This window comes from Drosophila willistoni, unplaced genomic scaffold, assembly GCF_018902025.1.
Source record: "Drosophila willistoni isolate 14030-0811.24 unplaced genomic scaffold, UCI_dwil_1.1 Seg531, whole genome shotgun sequence".
Lineage (NCBI taxonomy): Eukaryota > Metazoa > Arthropoda > Insecta > Diptera > Drosophilidae > Drosophila > Drosophila willistoni.
This window is the reverse complement of record NW_025814459.1, coordinates 206,279-227,079: the sequence shown is the minus strand read 5'-3', so window position 1 is coordinate 227,079 and position 20,801 is coordinate 206,279. Positions and strand designations below refer to the sequence as shown.

At 36.9% G+C, this 20,801-nt stretch overlaps 1 protein-coding gene across 3 annotated transcripts in view; it reads left to right on the top strand.

Moving 5' to 3' along the window:
• Positions 1–886: 886 nt before the first annotated feature.
• The window catches only part of LOC6653350 (lysine-specific demethylase 6A), a 213,256-nt gene continuing 193,341 nt past the window's right edge, over positions 887–20,801 (top strand). For 2 of the 3 annotated variants that reach the window (XM_047013058.1, XM_047013057.1), the window contains exons 1-2: positions 890–1,007; positions 1,068–1,393. In XM_047013058.1, the coding sequence (XP_046869014.1) occupies positions 964–1,007; positions 1,068–1,393 (370 nt within the window). In that variant the 5' untranslated portion in view covers positions 890–963. Of the gene's footprint in view, positions 1,008–1,067; positions 1,394–20,801 lie in introns of all 3 variants that reach the window. The other variant, XM_047013060.1, reaches the window with a different exon arrangement.

The window sequence follows — 20,801 nt, the reverse complement described above, 5'->3', positions numbered from 1 at the left end:
AATTTGCAATGTAAGCATAGGCGTATTTAAAGTCCCTAAATTGATTAATAAACATTCATTATCAGCCTAACCAATGGCATAGTAATACTCTCGCTTTTTATTACACTGCCATTCACTTCGAAAATGTAGAAAATGGCTGGAATGATAGAAAGAAACAAAAGACAAAAAAAATTGGCAACCGTCCAAAATTTTCTGCCCAATTTGAACAGCTAACCTGCAGCATTTGAATACATATCTCGATGATTGATTTTTATGAAACTATGCACCATCTCTTAACAGCTGATTTTACAGGAACCACAGGCAGACTTGTTGTAAATGCAGCGAGAAAAATGTATTAAAAATGTTTCAATGATCAATATTTTACATATATATGTAGTTGGTAACTAATAAAATTTTATATACACGGGCAATATATACATATGTATATACATACATATGTACATATCTATGTCCTTAAAAGCATCACTTCAGTATACGCATGTATGTATGTATATAAGAACCCTTCTGCAGTATAAATATGTAAACAATTTAGATAACGAGAGTGATCTGCCCAGATTGGGCAGAAATTTAAATTTTGTTTTTTTCTGTTTGTTTTTTAATATTTATTGTTTACATTTTTTTTAAACGAATGACAAGTTTTTAATGCTGCATTCGGAATATATTGATTAAAAGGCCAATCGAATCGCCGGAAATAGGACCGTCTCATTTGGACGGTTAAATGGATGGTAAAATTTCGGCACGGTAAAAACTTTCTCACCATCCCCCAAAAAACTGGCGAATGGAAATCAGTGGCAATCGGGTATTATGCACCATCCCCATATAGTTTCTCGCTGGTTACCAGTGGGAAGCAGGTATATCGTAATTGTTTAGTATTTTAGTAGTAGATTTAAAGGGTTTTTTTTTTACGCGACTTGATGTCCTTCCACTTTGTCCCACATTCTTGTTTGGAAATCTTAGTAATAAATGATGAGTTTTGACAATATCAACACAATTCGCGATCTAGATAGGTAAAGTATTTAATTTTTAAATGTTAAGAAAATGATTAACCTGTCTGGAGTTACTTTTAGCCGATATTATGGTTTTTTAGACCTATGCGATCCGAAAAATGTGGATGTTAAAAGTCTTGTTCAACAATTAATCACCAAAGTGCAGGATGAAGTAGCTAGATGTCATTCCGATATAACTGAAGAGCTTGTGCCAAAGTCAGTTTTCATTAAAATTGAAGATTCATCTTTATACACCGGCAATCAACACAGCAATTTAGTACCTGGAGAAAAATGGAAAATAGGCAAAAAAAAAATTTATCACGACGAAAATGACTTTAGGGAGGAATATGCAAATGCTTTTTGCAAGCTTGGACATTTACATCTTCTCCTGTGTGAATATTCTGAAGGTATATCTATAATTTAAGCTATTACAGTATTAATTTGTTAATTTTATTTGGGACTCCCATGTGGGGCGAAGTCTATACAACTGTACGATTTTCAGTGACAGCATGTGTATTGACACATTTTTAAAAAAATTGGATTGTAGATCCTGTTCTTATGACTATATTATTAAAGTATTTAATTTTACCTCTGTTTTAGAGCATATTTTGTACAAAAATGTTGTCTACTTTAAAAGTTATGAAGCAAATTGTAAGTCCACAATAGGTGTACGATTTTCAGTGACATTCACTGTATATGCATGTACACTTTGGCTAGAAAGTGTTTACACACAGGGAAAACACTTTAATTAATTGCTTTAAAGCGAAATAAAAACAGTAAGAATACAATTATCAAATTTTCTTCTAATAAAATAGGTAAATTAAACTATAAACTTATTAGTAAGTAAAAAAAACAATAATTATATGTTTCCATTAACAAAAAACAGCTGCCAAAAAAGTGTTTACACATCTCGGTTTTTCGTTTCTTTTTGTCCCATATTCTAAATATACCGTTGTTTCCCGTATTTTCCGATGGACAGCTATGACTGCTTCAATTTTTTGTGTGGTTTCATTATAAGTTGGAAGAATTACTTCGAATATAACAGTATTTTTCCAAAATAAGAATGCCAGGCAAACATGTACCATTTGATACGGCCTAGTTGGTCTATTACAACCACACATTGGATAAAACTGCAACAGAGATTGCCTAAATGTTTACGATTTCCCGGAAAAAATAAAATACTAAACCGTGCAAAAAAAAAAGATAGGCTGGAGACAAAGCACGCAACTGGACCGCCTCGCCTACTAACACCCAGGGCAGAGCGGATTATGCTGAGAAAAATTGACAAAAAACCAGCTATTTCGAACAGGAAGCTTGCCAGTGAGCTGCAGGAGGAGTGTGGCATAACCATTTCCCGGGAAAGTGTTAAAACTGCGGTAAAACGTAACGATTTCTCGTCTTGAGCAGGCCGGAATAAATTACTGATCTCGGCAGATCACGTTCAAAAGCGTCTAACATTTGCTAAAATGCACGGAAATCAGCTAGATTCGAATTGGGATGACTTTTGATTGTGCGATGAACCCAAAATTATACTATATTACAACGATGGTCCAACTAGAGTTTAGCGCAAGCACCTTAAAGCCTTCGAGAAGAAAAATATAATACCGACTGTTACAGGGTCTGGGGTGCATCTCAAGCAAAGGAGTTGGCGATCTATGTTTAATTAAGAACACCATGGATGCTGGACAGCATTATCAATACAATGATCCCAAACATAAGGCCAATATTGTGAGGTGCTGGCTGCTTTATAACTATAAAAATGTGTTGGATCACCAGCTCAAAGCCAGGACCTAAACCCCATTGAGAATTTGTGTGCTTATCTGAAGAAGCGAAAAAGGAACATAGAACGAAACAGATCTGAAAACCATTGTTTTGGAGGAATGGCAAAATATCCCAGTGGAATATGTCAGAATCCTGATCCAATCGATGAATAGACGATTGGGAGTAGTCATAGATGCCAAAGGTGGCCACACAAATTATTCGTTTTAACTACAAAGTTAAATCGCTATTATGAATTAATAGTTTTAGTTGTGTAAACATTTTCTTTTGTTTTTTTATTTTTTTTACTAATTAGTTTATAGTTTAATTAACCTATTTGTATTTAAAAAAAATTTTGATAATTATGTTATTACTGTTTTTATTCCGCTTTAAAGGAAAAAATTAAAATCAAAGTAGGCTCTATGAAAAAAATGGGTTTTGCGGCAAGTACAATGCCGGGTGACAGGATCATCAAAAAAATTGCATTTAAAAGCTAACAAAACGTTTTTATAAAAAAAATTATTTTTGTTTTTGTCAGAGTAATATATTTGGGAAAATTTTTGATGAATTTTACATTATAAAAAATTAGTTACTCGATTTTGAGCGATTAATATGTATATTAAATAATTTGCATGACAATCGCGTCAAAAGTAACGAAGTTATTGATAAAAGTGCAGTAGATGAGTTTTCTAAGTGGCCCAGTCATTTAGTCAACTGAACAACGAGGACCCGGTTTCGAATCGCAGGTTAGTGTATGGATGTAGTTTTCGCCTAAGCCGAAGGCCTTAGTTGCCAGTGCTTGTCAAATATAGTTAGATTGATAGTTTACCACTATATCCTATACTTTAATAATAATAATAATAATAGTGGTATGATTTGCCGGCTCGAGGTCAAATTGTTAGGTAAATAAAAACAAAAATAAAAAACAGTTTGTTGTTATTATCTCTCATTCGTAGTCTTCTTCAGGGCGACTATAAAAACATTCAATTGTGATTATCATAATATTACTTTGACAACAAGAAACACCTACTTATTTTTACACGTCCGCGCACTGTGAGCTACACACTGACTTGTCCCTAATAAATGACTGTATAAATGGGCGCAGTTGTCTGTATCTACCTCATAATTAAGTCTTATATATGTATGTCGGGGTATTTATTATGTGCAGCATCTCCAAAGTATAGCGTTTGTTGTAATGTTGTTCTTGGTCTATTATATTTGCTGCGTCAAAATTTGGTGAATATCCACTGGCCGTACATTGGAGTGTTGACGAAGTTTGTAGTGAGATCTATGTTGTGATAGTCTATTATACCCTTGCAGAGGGTATTATAAAATTGGTCAGATGTTTGTAACGCACAGAAGGAGACGTTTCCGACCCCATAAAGTATATATATTCTTAATCAGCATGAGAAGCTGAGTTAATAGCCATGTCCGTCTGAGCGTATGCGTTTTACTCATCCATCTTAAGAGCTATCGGGATGAAATTTTTTTTCTTTTTATTACCCGAGAAAAATAAAGTATGGAAACCATCACAATCGGACCACTATATCATATAGCTCTAGAGCTTCTTCTAGAAGAAACATTTTCATAAAAATTAAAGTATCGCTATGAAATTTACATATGTTATTTTTATTACCCGAGAAAAATAATGTATGGAAACCATCACGATCGGACCACTATATCATATAGCTCTAGAAGATACATTTTCATAAAAATTAAAGTATCGCTATGAAATTTACATATGTTATAATATCGGATACAAAACCTCAGATCCTAAAATTTGAATGTGATCGGATAAATATAACACAAGTTACATTCAATATAATAATCGGCTCTGCTCCCAGCTCTGCCGGCACCGCTGCTTGCGGACGCAACGCTACATAAACTGTATGTGTATGCGTGCGTTGCTTTGCTTTGGGAATGCGGGAAGAAGAAGAACAAATTGTAAAATAGAGTGTAAAATTGTTTTGTTTGTATATTGATGAATTGAGTTGCAGAAAACAAATTTTGAACATGTAAAATTATTTTTACCAAGGACTGCAAGGGTATATAAACTTTGGCATAGCCGATGTTAGCTTCTTTGATATCTTTTAGCCTCTATTTGGTTGTCCCTATACACATTTTATCACAGTTTTTTTCATTGGTCCCGTTACATGGTATTTTATAAACTACATTGCTCTTGTCCATTGCATCAATCTTGCTTTTTGTCCTGATCAATTTACTGGGTTTGTGTGCTATCTGAATTTATTCTGTGTCATAGCAATCCGAGTTTGCTAATCTTCCGACAGTTGTGGGACATATGTGACGGATATAAAGCGTTTTGTCGGAGTTTCTCTGTTGGTTTTCTTATTGTGAGATTTTAGTAATCTCCTTATGGTGTGGTTTGGAAAGTAATTATCCTTTAAAATTCGTCTTATTTCTTTTTTCGTTTCTTCATAAAAAATTGGGTACGATATGTTAAGCATCAGTTGTATACAACCTCTTGCTGTATTGATTATCATCGACTTCGAATATTTGGAGTTTATGTTTATGATTTTTCCTGTTGCTATTTGTTTTTATACCATTTTAATTTTAGCTCGTTTACTCGTCTGTGTATTGATGAGTCTAGATATGTCAAATGAATGATGACATATTAATTTTAACTTCTGATAAAGGGAATAAGACAGTTGCAATGGATAATTTTTATTAAAATCGGATAAAAATTAGATAGTTTTTATCGTCTATCAATAAAGAGCAGTGCTCGGTAGATGAGCTGTCAAAGCGACAGTCATTTAGGCAGCTGAACACGAGGATCCGGGCTTAAATCGCAGGCTAGTGTGTGGATGTAGTTTGCGTCTAAGCCGAAGGCACTAGTTGTTGCCAGTGCTTGTAAAATGTAGATTGGTATTAACCAATCTATTAAGTTTACAACTATATTGATAATAATCATAGCTCGCAAATAACAATTGAGTGTTTTGCGACGTCTTCAAATAGGTCTTTTTACTGAGTATATGAAAAGAATACTCGCGAGCAGAATATTGATAATCTCTTCGTTTATCTCACACGCGCTCAGACAACAATCGTTTTTTTTTTTTTCGTTTCTTTTTCGTCTCACTTAGACCACGAGTATTTGCATAAGTGAAATGAAGCAAAACGTCTTTAAACGAGTGATGCTTATTAAATGTAGGAGCTCAATAGGAGCAGACAATTTAAACTCTCTGTTATTAATTAAGCTTAACAATTAGTCAAAATAAATAGGAAATATTCATTGAATTCATTTATATTGTTGTGTTTATGGTGTTTATATTGTTAGTGTATGGATGTGGTTATCGTATAAGCCGATGGCCGTAGTAGCTAGGGCTTGTAGAAATTGTTAGGTTGATTGTTTACAACTATATCCTAAACGAAAAAATCAAACAAACAAACTTTTTTTCTATTGATAATCAAGTATTCGATTAAAGTTAGAAATAAAGAATAATCGGGGGAAAATTAAATATTTTTGACTTATTACTTACATTAAGAAAAATAAAGAAAAAAACGCCAAATAAAAATAAAGTAAATATTATTTATTAAAAGTCCCTAAAGAGTGTTTGCAAGACTTTTTGAATCAACTTATTCAGTCATTCACTCACTCACTGAGTCACAACTCGCAAGCGACAATTATATTACTCCCGAAAAGAGAATCGTTAAAAGAGTTCAACACGAAGAACTAAACAACAACGCTCAAGCGAAGACCGAAGCAAAATAGAAAAAACTCCCTTGCTCACAGTGGGAGCAAATTTTTTTTTTTCGCTTCTGCTCAGAGATTGAGCGTAAAGAAAAAAACATTCAATTGTTATTTGCGAGCTATGATAATAATTTTAACTATTTTTTTTTACACAACATTTTTTTTATACCCTTGCAGAGGGTATTATAAAATTGGTCAGATGTTTGTAACGCACAGAAGGAGACGTTTCCGACCCCATAAAGTATATATATTCTTGATCAGCATGAGAAGCTAAGTTGATATAGCCATGTCCGTCTGTCCGTCTGACCGTCTGTCCGTCTGTCCGTCGGTGCGTACGCGTTTTACTCAGCCATCTTAAGAGCTATCGGGATGAAATTTTTTTTGGGAGCTTTTTTTTACCCGGGTGAGATAAAGTATGAAAATCTTTGGGATCGGACCACTATATCATATAGCTCTAGAAGAAACATTTTTGCAAAAATTGGAGTATCCCCATGAAATTTACCAATATGATAGTAATAGATATATTTTATATCTCAGATCCCAAAATTTTTTTTTCTGATCCGATAAATAGAACACAAGTTACAGTCAATATAAATCGGTTCAAACGCTGCCGGCAGCGCTGCTTGCTGCCTACTACTGCCATCATCAAATCAACAGAGCACACGCATACACACACAGACGCAACGCTACATGAACTGTATGTGTATGCGTGCCGTGCTTTGCTTAGAAAATGATGGAAGAAGAAAAACTTGTGGTAAAAAGAGAAATAATATTTTGTTTGTGTATTGATGAATTGAGTTGCAGGGAAAGAAATTTCAAAAAGGAAAAATATTATTGCCAGGTATACTGCAAGGGTATATAAACTTCGGCATAGCCGAAGTTAGCTTCTTTGATATTTTTTGTTGTGCAATTTGTTTTGGTTTAGGTCTTCTTTTTAAGATATTAAAAAAACAAAAAAATGTTTTTCCATTAAAATATCTCTGTTTTTTGCAAAAATGTTTTTATTACATACTACATAAATATTTAATAAGAAAATACGCTGTATGACAATAAAATCGCAACTGAATGTAAAGGACGTAGTAGGCAGTAAGCTTTTTTTTCAGCGTTTAATATATTTGTTGAGTCTACTCTTAAATTAGAGCCTAACAACAAGTTTGAGATATTTTTCTTAGTCTAGTACTTAAGATAAATCCTGGGGATAGTTCATTATTCGCGTAAGGGAATCGGCAAGAGCATTTAGATGTGCATCCAGTTTTGCAATATACTTTAGTTGTTGACTACCTATTTCAGATTTTACGCTAGGTATATTTAGATCATTTTATATGTTGTCGTTCCGTATGTACCACGGATCTCCCGCGATTAATCTTAAAATCTTCGATACTTTGTATGATGTCAACATTGCTGGTACTTGCATCACCCCATAGTACGGCACCGGAAGTCCAGATGGGTTTCAGTACGTAGAGGGGAGCGAACATTGATGATCCAATGTAAGCTACTCGCTTTCTGTTTAAACTGTGATTTTTTTTGCTTCGATGTGCTTGCGCCAAGTTAGCCTTCTGTCTAGGTTTATGCCAAGGTAAGTGACATCATCGGCTTGAGAAACTGGTACGTTGTTAAGCATTAGAGCTGGACAGTTTCCCCTGTTAAGAGTAAATGTATCACGTTTGCATTTCTGCTCGTTGAACCGGAAACGCTAGGTTGCTAGCCATTCCTCTACCACCTTGAGGTGTTCCTCTAATTTTGCAGAGGCTTGTATTGGAAATTTGGATCTGCTGGGGATTGCCGTGTCATCGGCAAAAGTAGACGTTGTAAGTCCTAGACTCGCTGGTAAGTCTGCAGTGTGCAGCAGGTAGAACAATGGGCCGAGTACACTGCCTTACGGTACACCAGCTTTGATTTCAAAGTCAGCCGAGACGGAGCCATTACATCTCCAGCCAAACTCTACCGAAAGCCTGGGCAACGTCGAGAAAGACAGCCGCACAGTATTCTTTTAGTTCGAATGCTGTTCGTATTTCCGATGTTATGATGGACTTGTGTAATTGTCCCATGTTTTTCGCGGAAGCCGAACTGGCGTGTAGGGATTGTGTTCTCCGATGCCAGAAATGAGTTTAGTCAGATCTGCAGGACCTTTTCAAAAAAAGACATGGCAGCAAACTAATTGGCCTATAGGATGATGGCTGGGTTTTGTCCTTTCCCACTTTAGAAATCATGATGATAGTGGACCTTTTCCATGCTCTTGGGAAGTAGCCAATTCTTATTATAACGTTGAACAGTTTGCAGATGTATTGTATGGCGATGATAGGGAGTTCTAGGATCATTTTCGGTGTGATTAGGTCATGGCCAGGGGCTTTTTTTAGGCTTTATGTGGCTTTTAATAACTGCAGTGATCTCGTCCAATTGGAGTTCCGAGTACTCACTATCCGTTAATGTGCTCGAAGGGGGAAGTACAAATGAGTTTGATGTTGGACACACCATTTTAAGATGTGTGGCAAATACGGATGCCCTCTCTTGGTCACTGCGGGCTAATCCACCGGTTGGACTCCTTATCGGTGAAACTGTCTTTGTAGGAGCGCTGGGTGGGCTTTCCACAGAGGATGTTTAGTGTTGGTTGGACTGAGCGTTTCTATGTATTTCCTTTGAGCCCAGCTTTCCTCTTTTCTTAACGCCTTGGAGAGGTTGCGATTAGCATGCCTTAGGCGAAGTTTAGCTGCTGGTGAGTGAGTAATCTGCCATTCTCTTCTTAGACGTCGTTTTTCGGTTACTAATTGTTCAACAGGTTTAGTGTAAGTAGAGAGGCATGTGGAGTAGATATTCTTGCTGCAGCTCCCATCGTCGACTCAAGGGCAGAGACGCACATGTCAATGTCCTCTGCAGCATCCAGTTTCAGCAAACAGTCAATGTGGGCACTTATGTACATTTTAAATTTAAGGCAATTCGTTTTGTTGTTTGTAAGCCTATATGGGCGATCGAGTACTTGAAGTCTTGTTGATAGTGTGAATAGCACTGGAAAGTGATCGGGAGTTAAATCTAGTAGTGTATCCGCAGTGATCCGATTACGCGAAATCCTCTAGGTTACTGCGAAATCAATCAAGTCAGGCACTTTCTGTGGGTCTTTGGGTCAATAAGTAGGCCTACCCGGTGAGACGCAATCCATCTTATTGAGTGGGTTGACTATTGTGTTGTACAACTGCTTGCCTTTAGGATTTACCAGGCGAGATCCCCACTGCGTATGTTTGGCGTTATAGTCCCCTGCTGCAAAAAAACGATCTCCGAGTGTGTTAAAGCAATTGATAAATTGATTAGCGTGGTGGGCAGTACAGGGCAACCAATGTAGTGTTGCCGCAGCTGGTTTGGACAGTTATAGCAGTTGCTTGTAGGTGATGAGTTTCAAATCTATTGAGGAACGAATGTTTTATACGGTTTTTGATTAGGATACCAAATTATTTTTTGATGTTAAATGTGTTTCCGAAATCAGCAAAACGTCGATTTCACTTCAGTCTAGGAATAGTTGCAGTTAATTTTTGTGCTTGGAGATGCCGTTAGCATTCCAAAGACATAGACGTAGGGAAGCCATTATTAATTATCGATAAGCTTTCGGATAAGCAGGTTTTGATCAGTTCCTGCAAGTTGTTTTGCATGAGCTTCATAAAAGTGGTCATGTTTTGATTAAGTGAGATCAATAGGGCCTCTAAACCACTTGGAGGTTGCTGGCCAAGTTCTGGTGCGCTAGGTTGCGGATTTTGTTGATGGTGGAGTGATGGGGTCTCTTTCGCGGTCTCCGTCTGTCCAGTTCGGAGCACGCTAGCGAAGGATACACTAGGACTGGTTGTAGCAGACATGTTAGATGATCTAACAGCCTTGGTGAAGAATACCCCCGGTGTAATTTTGGAGGCGTTGTAGGTGACCTTTGGTCGAGCTGGGGGTTTGTGCCCGTTTAGGTGTGATTTAAGATCCTTGAAGACAGGACATCCTCTTTTTTTTCTTTTTTTTTTTAAATAGGGGGGAAAGCATTGAAAGCCGTAGTGTGGGACTTGGTATCGACCTTGGTTAGTGGTCACCGCACCGCACTAAAACCTACCCTATGCTCCGAATATCTCTCGCGGAACCAACGCTGAAGTACTACTTTACCAGGGGGAGATGGTATGCCTCGTCTAGAGTTTACCTAGAACTGAAGTTTTGGTTACGCTGACGTTCAGCGTGACGCAAGGATTGCATGATGACTGCTGATCTATGTCCCGTCAATAACTGTCTCAGTCGCAGGACTGTTTCATACATGACATTCCACAGTGTTGGACCGATCACTGATCTTTGAGGTACTCCGCCTGTGTTGGTGTGTTTCCGTGGACCAGCTGCTGTGTCGTAGAGTAGCTCCAGTTCCTTCTCCAGTCTGTTGCAAATGATGCGCTCAAAAAGTTTTCCAATCACATCAAGCATACCAGGGGTCTGTATGCTGATGGGTCATCTATTTTATCATCTTTGGGAAGCAGGACCAACCTTTGTAGCTTCCACCTCGTGGGGAACTCCTGTTGCAGCATGCATGTGTGGAAAAGTTCCACAAAAGTCGATTCGTAATTGCAAACTAGCAGTTTGATTACAAGAGCCGTGACCCCGTCTGGGTTTATGTATGTTTATCCTCTTTCGTGCTTCCATGACTTCACTAACATTTGTTCGGCGTTCCGCTCGCTGCTAAGTTGCTAGTCGGCCTTGAAAAAAATTGCGTTGACCCAGCTTGGTTGGATCCGTTGGCATTATGCGCCTGGCGAGTTTGCCCATAACCAATTTATAGGCGTTCCCATGTGGCTTCGCATCTGCATCTGCACATAGCTTCTTCCAGCAGTCCGCTTTACTTCTCTTGATCTCCTTATTTAGGTTGGCTCTTTTCCTCATGAGCACTATGTATTATAGCTGCGGTGCTTTCTGTTGATCCTAAAAAGTTTTCATTTGTTTTAATTCTGCAAAGGGCATCTGCACGTGATTTTCTTTGCCAGGTAAATTTTTACTTTTGTAATCAAACTCATTTAGTTTTATTCTCCATCGTTGAAGTTTCATATTTGGTTCTCTTATATTGCTAAGCCATATTAAAGGCTTATGGTCGCTTAGAATTTCGAACTGAAATACTTTGCTGCCCAAACTATTGCTAGTAATTCTTTTTCTATAGCTGAATAATTGATCTCATGTTCGTTCAACGTTCTGCTTGCGTAAGAAATAGGTCTATGTGAGATAAACGCACCTAAAGCTATATTGCTAGCATCTGTGGTTAGAAAGAATGGTTTTTTGAAAACGGGATATGCAAGTATAGGATCGTTCATAATAAGACATTTTCAATTTTCAAAGGATGAAATATAATGTGGGTCGTTTATGTTAATTTTAGCTCCTTTCTTTAATCCAAGAGTTAAAGGTTTTGCAATATGTGCAAAGTTTGGTATGAATTTCCGGAGGAATCCGCATAATCCTAAGAATGATTTTATTTCTTGTGGGGTTTTAGGGATTGGAAATTTTATAATTTTATTTGGGCTAGGTTTTATACCTTCTGATGTTCTTATATGACCAAGGAATTCTGTTTCTTTTTTCATAAATTCGCATTTGTCGAGTTGGAGTTTAAGATTAGCTTCTTTTAGTTTTGTGTTCCTCCAATGAAGTGGAGTACACTATAATTATATCCAGATAAACAAGGCAATCCTTATAAATAAGGTCTTCCAAAAGATTATTAATGCATTTTTGGAATGTTGCCGGGGCATTTTTAAGACCAAGTGGCATACGTGTGTATTCGTAATGACCATGTTTAGTTGAGAAAGCTGTTTTTGCAATAGATTCAGGATCCATTTGAATTTGATGAAATCCCTTAGCTAAATCAACGGTGGTAAAGTATTGGCATTTTCCCAGTTTGTCAAGAATTTCATCCATGACTGGAATTGGGAATTTGTCATCTATTGTGACATCATTTAAATTTCGGTAGCCAATGACTAATCTGAATTTTTGTTTGTTGGAAGCATCTCCTTTTTTTGGAACGATCCAAATGGGTGAACAGTAGGGTGAGTTCGATTTTCGAATGATACCCTGTTCGATCATTTCATTTATTTGTTTATTGATTTCTATATTAAATGTTTGGGGATATTTGTATGGACGTTTATAAATTGGGTCCTCATGTTTTGTACAAATAGAGTGCTTTATAGTACTCGTGAAAGTCAAATTTTCACCTTCGCGGTACTGAATGTCACTAAATTCGTACAAGACTTTTTTAAGTTTTTGTGTTTCTTCGTTGTTTGAATGGTCGAGTCTATACTCAGTGCTTTCAATTATTTCATTTTCAATCGCAAAATTTGTGTCTGGGTCCCTATCTGTAGGTGGGTCCAAAACATTCTATGTTATGTTCTTCTATTTCTTCATTATCTCTGAAATAAAATGTATAGTTTCCTAGTTTGGCGTATTCTTCTTCGTAATTTATTTGCGCTTTACATGCTTTTAGGAAAGTTCAGCCTATCAACATGTCATATTTATTTGAAAATTTATGGATATAAAATTTTTTTTCTGTCGGACAAAGTTAGCTGGGTGCAAGAAAAATGATTTCTTTTAATTCTACTGCTCCTTCAATCATGTGAATTTTGGAATTTCCTAAATGGGTTTTCAAATTAAAAAAGTTTTCGGACATTATATTTATTGAAGATCCTGAGTCAACTACACATCTCAAAGGTTTATTGTTCATTATTATTCTGATGAAGGACTTGTCTCTATCTCTTCTTCCGATTGTTCCGAGGCATTCTGATGAAAATTTTCTAATTCATTTTGCTAATTCCACTATTACTTTCTCTTTGCCTTTTTGTAGGCTATATTATCTTTTGATTCTTATTTTGCTTTTGATAGTGTATTGGATTTTTAGCCCTGTCAGTATTTAATTTTTGTTGAAATTCTTGGAAAAGTTGTTGGATTTGTGTTGTATCGGATTGTTTTGTTTGAGACGGAGTTGTACTATTGGATACAAAAGATTTTCCACTTTTTTGGTTTTGTTTTGGCTTTGATTTGTTTTTCTGATTTCTGTTATACTATTCTCGTATAACCCTTCTCTTTGAGCTATTTGTTTTAGCTTGCTAACTGTGGTTATATCATACCTAGCTAACGTCATAAATAATCTATCGGGTAATTTTTTGTTGATTACATCTTTTATAGTGTTATTTAAAGCATTTGTATAAAGAGCAGTGTTATTTGCATCGTTTTCCAGACTTTGTTTGTGATAATATAGGATTCTGTAACAAACTTACGAAGGTTTCCTGTATAGTTGGTGTTGTAGAGGCGTCGAAGAAGTTCCTCACATGGGGTCTGCGTCTTCAATTCATTGATGAGGAATGATCTTAGTTCCGGCCAGGTGTTGGCTTGTCCAATTTGCGAGAGCCGTTGTGCCTCTCCAGTGAGCTGCATCTTGATTGCGCTGAACAATATGTTATGTTGCCTTATATCATGGGTGGGATATAAGTGCATGATGAAATCTATCCTCCTTATGAATGACGTCAGATTCTCTGGTGCTCCATCATAGTTTGCCACGTGTCTTAACGAAGACAGTGCTTGATTGAGGTGGGCTTAGGTGAGTTCTATGGCTATTTTTGTTTATTAGTAGTGTTGGAGTTTACGGTTGTAACACACAGTTGATGATATTTCCGCACACAGTTGGCGTAAATATTTTTCACTGTTGTAGACTTTTGAGCAATTCCCGTAAGTTCTTAATGTCACTAATTCTATGTAACACACGGATAATAATTCCTAATCCTGTTCTCTCCAAAGGGGAAAAAAAGATATTGTTTGTTTGAGTTAAAAGCCGGGACTTTATTCGTTGGATGAATACTTTAAACTGAAGTACAAAAATGTCTTATAGTAATATTTATAGGCTAAATTTGTGAGCCCTTCAGTGGCGTGATCGATATTAATGCGATTCGATTGGCCCCAATTTTAATGTTGAATTAGAGTTCTCACGCTTTTGATTTTTAGGGGGACAATTATTATTGCAAGTGTTCAATTGTTTTTGAATAAAACGGATCATATTGACCTGTGTTTTAATTATGAGATAGCGTTCACATGCTATGGTTTTGAGGGGGACAATTGTTATTGCAAGTATCCAAGTGTTTATAAAAACGGATGTTTACTTTAAAGTTATAAATTTGAGGGGGCGAAAAATGTATAAGTTATTGGGTATTGACGTTGGATATATGACTATATATACTTTATGGGGTCGGAAAAGCTTCCTTCTGCCTGTTACATACTTTTAGGCGACTTTAATGTACCATTTCAACCATTGGGTATATGGAATATCAACTTTGTGTCGATTTTCTGACGAACAGAATTTTCCAAGTCGGTGAGCATTCGAGCGGGAAAACCACTTTACTGATCGTTTTCAAATTTTTGACAAAGCGAACTAGAGATAGCTTCGACACTTTAAGGGCAGGTTTTAACAAACTTCAAGCGGGGCTTAATGCGGTGGAGACTGAGTTCACAAGCTGATCACTTATGAATGAGTCTTCAAAATGTAAAACGACCAGTCCTTGGGTTTTATCTCTACCTCTAGATCCGCCAGCGTCTCTTATTGTCCCCGAAAGGTCTTATGCACCGTCTACTCCCAATTTACAGCAATTAATGCCGTTTAAGAGCCCGTTGGTGAATGCCGTTAGTGAGGTATTACCAGTATCACATGGGAATAATATTTCAAAAGCGGTGCCAATTATTGTGCCCGATTTGTCCGGGCAATTATCGAGGACCCCGTAATCAAGTTGACTGCTGCAGTGAGTGACTTTTCCAACGTTGCTGCTGTGGCTGACGCTTGTCACATCTGATGATGTAATGGGCTGTATTCGGAAGAAAGTTAACGTCTCGAAAATTGCGGTGGAAAAGTTTATATTTTCTTATTCTGGGGACATGTCTAGTGTTTCTGCCAATATCTTTGACATTATCATCATCAACGCTCTCGAGGAAGACGGACGTGTTTTTTAAGCTCCCGCGTATTTAACTGACTTTTTATTTTTTTTTAATTTTGTTTTATTGGCATCGCGATCACAATTTAAATTATATTATTAAATCTAACTTGCACCGTACCTATCATTGCGTTTTTGTCTGTTTGTGTTAATAATTTTAACAACTCTAATTTTTGATTATCGCTTTCCTAATAACCTTTGTTGTTTTTTTTTTTTCCTCTCTCTCCCACCCCACCTTAATCTCTTTTTTTTTTCTTTCTTGTAAATCACAAGCAACGCTCATTTGTAGTTGTCTTGCAATTTCTTTAAGTTCTTGTTGCAGTGTTTTTGTTATTGTGATTTCTAGCTCCCGCGCTCGCGCTCATCAGTTTTTTTTTTCGTTTTCGTTTCACTCGTCGCCGTTATTTGCGCTCATATTGCATATTGCAGTCTGTTGTGTGTCTATATCAGGGGTATGCACGCATACAATCAAAAATGAGACATTGAAATGTTTCGAAAAAATTGTAAATGCATTATAATTAGGTCATAAAGGTAGTGTAAAATTATTATTTAATGCTTTTTAACCAGCTTTAAAGGAATTCGATAGCAAATAACGCATTGCACATGAAATTCAAATTTTCCATAAGGAAAATATTAATTTATTCATTGTCAATAAACATTTTTTAAAGTGTACTTTTGACATGTGGATTAATTTTTTTTTTCGATAATCATTTTTTTTTCTGACAAGCACGAGTCGAATTGTTTCCGAAGTGCCGTTGCCGAACCTACACGAGCATTTACAGTGTATGTGAGACGGCAGCGCTGCGGCAGAGCTAGGCCCTAGTCCGGGGAATGGGCCGTGCCGACCACTGGTCGATATCTTTTAGTCAGTGCTCTCTTTTTCTTTTAACCCTTGTGCACCCTCAATATCTCTCTTTCTTATTATTTCTGGACCTCAGAGTGAGTTATATATTTTAATACCAAAATATTTCTCATATATATTCGTTTGGTTATTAATTCTTCTTATTACCTCATAATGCATGTCTGTTGGGTTTAAAATTGTTTGCAGCCCTCCACACCCCTGAATAGTTTTATTTACTGTTGGTTGTGTAAAACTACAGTACATGTTAAGTGCGTCGGCTTTACATGCAGGGTAGAGGATTTTTTAGATCAAAAAACGGATCTCAAATAGGGATGTAAGTCGTGCCGGGTCGTGGAAGATCAAATGGAACTTTTCATGCGGCAAGCAAAGGATAATCCGATGAGTCTGTCCGCCAGTTTTCTTAAACTCTCTCAAGAGTTTAAAGCTGTCGAGTCTCAGTTTAGTAGTTTAACGCTACTGACTGAGTCTCGAAAGCCCGACACGATGTCTGTAGTGTCCGTTTTGTCTGGGCAAGAAAATACATCCATGGATATTGCCGAAATTGAGTTCAGTAACAGTAAAGTATCTTTTATTCGTTTTTCCATCTGTGTTACTTGTTCTTAAATTCCGTCCCAATCGGAATGGCCTACTTACTACACTTAGAATCAATTAAATTTGTTCTTGCCATAATAATTAATTACAACGTTGCAAGTTGCAATTCTCCGAAAATCCTAAAGGGTTCTATAGTTTCGTTAACTCAAAGCGAAATTCTATCTCCCTTCCATCGTTTGCAGTTTTTAATAATGATTCGGCCTCTTCTGATCAATCTATTTCTAATTTATTTGCTAACTTCTTCTCGACTACGTACATAGTACAAGTACAACTCTAGTCAGATATATCCATATATCCAGATATATCCATATTAAGCAGGTATACTCACCGGGCCCAGACGGTATTCCTGCTTGTGTCCTGAGGTTCTGTGCGGAGTCATTGTGCTCGCCTTTACCTAAGCTTTTTGAAATGTCCGTTACACTTTCCGAGTTTCCAACTATATGGAAGGATGCGTTTATTTTACCTCTTCACAAATGTGGCAATAAATCTGATGTCACTAATTACAGAGGAATTTCTAAATTTTCAGCGATACCCAAACTGTTTGAGAAAATTATGACGTCTCAAATACAGCATTTATGTAAATCTATTTTTTCGCCATACCAGCATGGGTTTGTCAAGAATAGGCCTATAACAACTAACCTTACAGTTTACATCTTTTGTAATCCAAGGTTTTAAGAAACAAAAGCAGACTGATGTTATATATACGGATTTAAGTAAGGCTTTATCAGCGGACGTTGACGATACTATGCGCAGTACGTTCAAGTGGCCCCTACGACACCAGGACAAAGCCTGTTACGCGCGAGCCCAAGCAGATAACTGCCCACCTCCCACTCGATCGACCGAGGGGTGCAGCCGTATAACGCACGGCGCGAATCGCGTGGACAAAATACATAATAGAAAAGACAGACAAACACATAATACTATAGCTATCTATTAACTAAATGGGATAGGATAGATGTTTTAAGCATATTAATTGAAAACTCTGAGCCGATTACAGGGGATAGAAGATTGTAATCAGAGCAGAGGACCCTAAAAGGTTCATGCATAGCATAGTTAGAAGAACAACGACTAAGGGATAAAGGCATTAAAGGATGTCTACTCCGTCTACATGGTACCGACAGATTCACCTGAGCTAATAACTCAGGCGAGTCGATATCACCAATTAGGAGCTTGTGCATAAAAATGACACCAAGCATACGGTTAGTTAGGGACGGAAGGTTAATCAAGAGAAGTCTACTAGAATACGAAGGCAAATTGACATTGCGATCCCAGCTTAAGTCACAAAGAGCAAATAGCAAGAACTGCTTTTGAACGGATTCTAGTATAATCTGGTGCGACTCATATTGAGGTGACCAAATGCAAGATCCATACTCTAAAATAGGACGGACAAGCGAAGTAAAAAGAACTTTAGTTGTATAGGGGTCATCAAATTCTTTTGACCATCTTTTAATGAAACCCAGTACACTCATGGCCTTTGCGACCGTGGTGGAAATATGGGTGTTAAAATTTAACTTATGGTCCATAAGTACGCCCAAATCATTCATATTATTTAGACGTTCTAAAGGGCTGTTGTTTAGAAAATAGGTGACCAGTTGAGGAGAGTTACGAAAAAAAGTCATTACCTTACATTTGGTAGTGTTAAGATTTAGTAGATTAAACTGGCACCAGGATTGAAAGTTTTTAAGATCAGCTTGTAGCCGACTAAATGAATCTGTATCTTTATAAGTAAGACAAAGCTTGACATCGTCAGCATACATAAGCACACGCGAATGAACAATGACTGATGGAAGATCGTTAATAAATAGTGTGAAGAGCAGATGGCCAAGATGACTACCTTGAGGTACACCAGAAGTCACAGAAATGGAAACGGAAAAAGAAGACCTAAAAAGTACCTTCTGTTTTCTATTTGTTAAATATTCTCGAACCCAAGAAAGGAAAAGGGGTGGAAACCCAATGTCGCTCAGCTTAGAAAGTAATAGGGTATGATTAACGGAATCAAAGGCTTTGCTGAAGTCAGTGTATATGACATCAGTTTGTTTACCATTTTTGAACCCCTTGAGAGTTATTGATGTAAATTCTAAAAGGTTAGTGGTTGTAGATCTACGTTTCACAAACCCATGTTGGGATGGCGAAATACTAGAGCTGCAAAAATGTTGCAATTGAGAAGTTATAATTTTCTCAAAAGCTTTCGGAATAGCGGACAATTTTGAGATACCCCTATAGTTAGAGGCTTCGGACTTTTTGCCATTTTTATGCAGAGGAATAATATACGACTCCTTCCAAATAGATGGAAAAGAGGAAGATTCTACAGACAATAGGAACAATTTTAAAATGGGTTTACATAATGCGTTTGCACAGAACCTGAGTACACATCCAGGAATACCGTCTGGCCCCGGAGAATAAACAGGTTTAACTAATTTAAGTTCGCTAAGAATAGAACTTTCATCAACCACTGGATTGAAAATGCAATTAGCCTTTTTTAAATGATAAGGATACGGACTTGCTCGATATTCCGTTGAGGAATAAGTTGTTTTGAAAAAACTCGCAAACATATTGGCAATTGCCTGATCAGTGCAATTTTTTATTTTGAAAAGACAAAATGGATGGGTGCACAGAGGTCTTACGTTTAGAATTAACAAAATTATAAAATTGTTTAGGGTCAGAAGAAAACTGAAGCTTACACCGCTGAAGATAATTCTTATAGCATTGTGTATTAAGCATCATGAATTTTGAACGAGCGACTGTATACAGAGCATAATCTCATGAACGACGTGTTTTTTAAAACTTCTTATAATATCGTGTCTTCACATTTTTCAAATTGGACAGCTCACGAGAGAACCAGGGAAGTTAGTTAAGCCTACCAAGAGGCACACAAATATCAAAGAGTGAATTCAGAGTATCATAGAAAAAAGGAACAGCTGAGTTCATATCTCTACAATTGTACAAATAAGACCAATCGGTAGTAGTAATGTTTTCATTAAGGCTGACAAAATCAGTTGTCTTGGAATTTGTCTTCTGGAAGAACAAATGATTCGATCCTAGAAACCTCACAATAAGAAGAATCCAATACAAAAATAAGATCTAACGATTTTCCATTCGAATTTAATACAGGATTGACTTGGGATAAAGATAAGCCTAGAAGGCCATCAATGAAGTCATGTGACAAAGAGGGCAGCAACATGGTATATTCATCTGTTGGTGACCATGCTAAAGCGGGTAAATTAAAATCACCTACAACTATGAGCATGTCTTGACTGGAAACTAAAGAGGAGACAAACTGAATTGCCTCTAAATGATTTAAATATACCACCATGTCTGACAATGGTGGAATATAGGAACAAGTAATGAAAGCATTAAAAGATTTAAAATTTACTTTAACACCGACAAACTCAATCTCCTGGGTACTAGAAAATTGGATCATTTCAGATGATAAAGCAGCATCAACAGCTATCAGAACGCCACCACCTATGCGAGAAATCCGGTCACGTCTGAAAATAGAAAAGTTTGTGGAAAAAACCGATGCATCAGCAAATTTTAGCCACGTCTCTGTGAAAGCTAGAGTGTTATGCTCAAAAGAAAGACTATCTACATAGAGATTAGGAAGTTTAGATTTCAGTCCTTTAACGTTCTGGTAACCCAGGTTAAGGGACGAAGTTAGCTTTTTGACACACCAGCAGATGCTGATGTGGCAGGAATAGTATTAGTTGTTGTTGTAGGCAAGCGAATCGGTTGCCGATTTTTCTTTTTTACAGTATATTCCTTAACTATTATATGTTTAGGCCAAAAATCTTCTCGACATATAGTGTCGAAGATATTGGCAGAAATACTAATTTTAAAGGACGAAATGTCCCGAGAATAAGAAAATTTAAACTTCTCCACCGCAATATTCGAGACGTTAACTTTCTTCCGAATATTGGCTATTACATCATCAGATGTGACAACAG